Raw genomic sequence first — 3,196 nt, 5'->3', positions numbered from 1 at the left:
AGAAATCTTGGCAGGCTAGTGAAATAAGCCTCTTGTATCAATGCTAGTGAAATAAGCGGGCAGAGTCACATTATGTGTATTTAAGCCTAGGGGGTGATGGAAGTAGAACAAATGACATCTCCACTAGAGTGCCAATTCTGGTTTTGGAGCATCGGGTTCGGTGGCTAACCATGGGCATAACTAGTTAGTAGTATGAGTTTTTGTTTTACAGAGTTTCAAGAACCTATGTGCAAATATTACTTGGTAGTTGCTGGTCTTTAGCAATGAGCCTGTCTTGAATAGATCTAAATCAGATATTCCCAGTAGATGTTTTACTCCAGCAACGAACGAGAAGAAAGGCGTGCTACTTAATGGCTCAAACGAGACCCCCTCTCATGGAGAGAGTGGTAGACTAGGGAGTGTTGCTCCCGTTGCTAGATCACAGAGTCACAAGTTTCTAACTCTAGATTTACAGTTAGCGTCTCGTCAGAATGCCAAAATCAACTCAAGTTCCCCTGTCAAGAGAGAGAAACTAGATCAGGGGTTTTCTATTTTTCCTTCAGCAAGACCTCCCAAGGATGTGCAAACAACAAGTGGCACAGAATCTTCTTCTAACGCTATCTTGGGAAAACTATCTAATTTAGATCTTAATGTATCACCGGACCCGGTTGATCAACTTGAAGGTTTGCCTACAATGCAGGCTGGCTTGAACATACCCCATCATAGAATCTTTCAGCATCAGAAAGCACATGTTCCCTCAGTGGCACCCTTTTCTTCGGTCAGCAGTCAGCTGAGTCTAAATATTGACAATACTCTGAAACCGTCGAATGCATATCAACTTTCTAATAAGAGTGGAGCAGCTGATGTTACCTTAGATTTGCAACTTAAACCACCAACCAGACCTGAGCTTGGTATAAGCTGGAAAGGTCTTGCTCCTGATCCAGAGCTAAGCCTCTCTCTATTTGTGAAACAAGCCTTTCAATGTACGAACTTGAAAGAACTATTGAGACTTCTGCAACAGTTCAGAAAAGTAATGATCAATTCTCTCTATTATCATTTCTAGTTCACATAGTTTGATAACTTGGATGCATAAAGGCTATTGATGTAGAAAAAAAGACACTTTACAATACCAAGCACATCAGAGCAGACATTAGCAATATATCACAGAGAAGTACATGCCGATTAACAAGCTTGGGCTTAGCAGTAATATTCTGGGAAATTATTTTCTTGAAGCTTGAAAAAAACTGGCTTTCCTCTTTAAAAACAGAACCAAAACCATGACACGGTCACTTAGAAAGCGATGACGACACCGGGGCAGTTCAAAAAAGCTGGCTCAACGACGTGCTCAGCCTGGGGCAGCACCGGACGTGGAAGCGCATCTGCGTCTCTTGGTCCAAGTATGTACTGTACGTCACTAGTGCTAGTCGCAACAATGTGAATTTAGAAGACAACTGGTTGATGGGCATTTTTGGGTTTTTGTTTTCTGAACATCAGGGCGAAGAGAGGGGATCGGGTTCTTGATCTCTACTACGGGAGCGGGGATTTGGCATTCCTTCTGTCTCAGAAGGTCGGCCTGGCCGGAGAGGTCGGTGCTCTGCTGAAATGTCGGATTGGCTTCAGGGTTCAGAATATCCAAGCAATCTTATTTGGGTTGTCAATCTCATGGTACCAACCTCTCTTGAATGTCATAGGTGATGGGCGTCGATTTCTCAGGGCAGCAACTACAAATTGCTGCTAGCCGTCAGGACCAGCGATGGAAGGCTTGCTACAAGAACATCAAGTGAGCACCCCCAATGTGAGAGCTTGGGAATTCTGAAGTTCCTGTTACGTGCAGTTTTTTTTCCAATTAGGATATGCAGAATGTGTTTTTCTTTCGATCAGCTTAACAACCTATGTGGTTAGCTAAGACATGCTTTGTCGCACATGGATCGAGGGTGATGCACTTGATTTACCTTTCACGGACCGCTACTTTGATGTTGTTACAGTTGGTTATGGATTGCGCAATGTGGTGGACAAACCCAAAGCGATGCGAGAGATTCTGAGCTCCTAAACCTAACCCTAGGTCACCGCCGCGAGGAGAAGGGGATGAACGGGAGAGGTGGAAGACGACTCACCGGAATCTGAAGAAGGAGCCATCGGTGGTGCTCTGCTACTCACCTCGTCGAAGCCCAACCACGAACGCGGAAGCCGTTGGTCACCGCCGCGAGGAGAAGTCCAGCCGGAATCCCCCACGCCTCCGGCACGGCCGCTGGGCTAGGCTGGGCGGCGGCCCTCTGGATCGAGCCGGGCGGCGCCGGAACCCAGGCCAAATCCCACGAACCAAGAAAGAAAGCAAGCAGGTCCGGCGGCGGTCGGCGAGCGGGGAGACGGCGGGCGCTGCTGTTTGGTGGAAAGGGGGTAGGGGGAGGCTGCGGGAGAAGAGGAGGGCGCGACCTGGCTTAGGAATGGCGCACCCCGAGCGGTGCGCCATTAGAATGTTTTTTATATAGTAATGGCGCATGTATATGAGGTGCGCCTTCTCCATGTTGTTAACCTCCGAAGTAGCAGCGCAGTGGTCCATGGGTTTTGCCTCCTAGCAGGAGGTTGCGGGTTCGAATCCTCTTCCCCCCTCTTTTTTTTCCTTTTTTTTCTATGCATTGTTTTCTTGTGCTGGTTGCACCTTGGTTTGAGAAGTGCCTAGTATTTTTTTTCATGTTTGCAAGTAGATGTCTAGTATTTTTTTTATGTTTGCAATTAGATGCCTATGAATATCTAGTGCCTCACAACAACATCTAGTGCGGTGGAGCGGGGGAGGGTGCGGGGGGTGCTCGGCGGTGAGGGGGATCTTGCGAGGGGTGATAGCGATCGAGATGGAGGGGATCGAGATCGAGTGTCCTCATGAATATTCAATATTTTTTCATATTGAATATGAAAAAATATCATCAAATTTAAATACAATCGATCTTAGCTAGCTATTTGTTCACAATCTTCTTGCCCTTATTTTTCGTAAATGGAGTTCTTCTCTTGAACGGACGTCCTTTAGGTAGGGTGGTCCTGCTTCTTCTTGTGGTGTATGTTGGTACTTCATCATCGTCGTCATGTTCCATCTTCGGGTCGCTGTACTTGTCGAAGTCTTGCTCATTGGCGACTCCATCCATTCCGATGATCTTCCTTTTCCCTCTCCTCACGACAACACGAGTGGGCTTTGGCGGGTCGGTAATGAAGAAGCATTGGTCCA

The 3,196-nt window shown here is 46.9% G+C and overlaps 1 protein-coding gene across 1 annotated transcript; it reads left to right on the top strand.

Annotated features, from left to right (window-relative positions):
• Positions 1–1,154: 1,154 nt before the first annotated feature.
• Positions 1,155–2,029, top strand: LOC123409386 (2-phytyl-1,4-beta-naphthoquinone methyltransferase, chloroplastic-like). Its single transcript, XM_045102309.1, has 5 exons — positions 1,155–1,182; positions 1,274–1,376; positions 1,474–1,564; positions 1,671–1,759; positions 1,903–2,029. The coding sequence occupies exons 1-5, from the start codon at positions 1,155–1,157 to the stop codon at positions 2,027–2,029; spliced, it is 438 nt and encodes a 145-aa protein (XP_044958244.1).
• The last annotated feature ends 1,167 nt before the right edge of the window (positions 2,030–3,196 follow it).

The sequence above is a fragment of the Hordeum vulgare genome, chromosome 7H, assembly GCF_904849725.1.
Source record: "Hordeum vulgare subsp. vulgare chromosome 7H, MorexV3_pseudomolecules_assembly, whole genome shotgun sequence".
Lineage (NCBI taxonomy): Eukaryota > Viridiplantae > Streptophyta > Magnoliopsida > Poales > Poaceae > Hordeum > Hordeum vulgare.
Note: the sequence above shows the minus strand (reverse complement) of the source record. Positions and strands in the feature narration are given on the sequence as shown.

Bases quoted from the DNA above. Each gene is read 5' to 3' on its own strand.
- LOC123409386 (XM_045102309.1), top strand. From the start codon at position 1,155: ATGCCGATTAACAAGCTTGGGCTTAGCA. The intron at 1,377-1,473 runs GTATGTACTGTA...TCTGAACATCAG, and splicing joins ATCTGCGTCTCTTGGTCCAA to GGCGAAGAGAGGGGATCGGG. The intron at 1,760-1,902 runs GTGAGCACCCCC...GCTTTGTCGCAC, and splicing joins GCTTGCTACAAGAACATCAA to ATGGATCGAGGGTGATGCAC.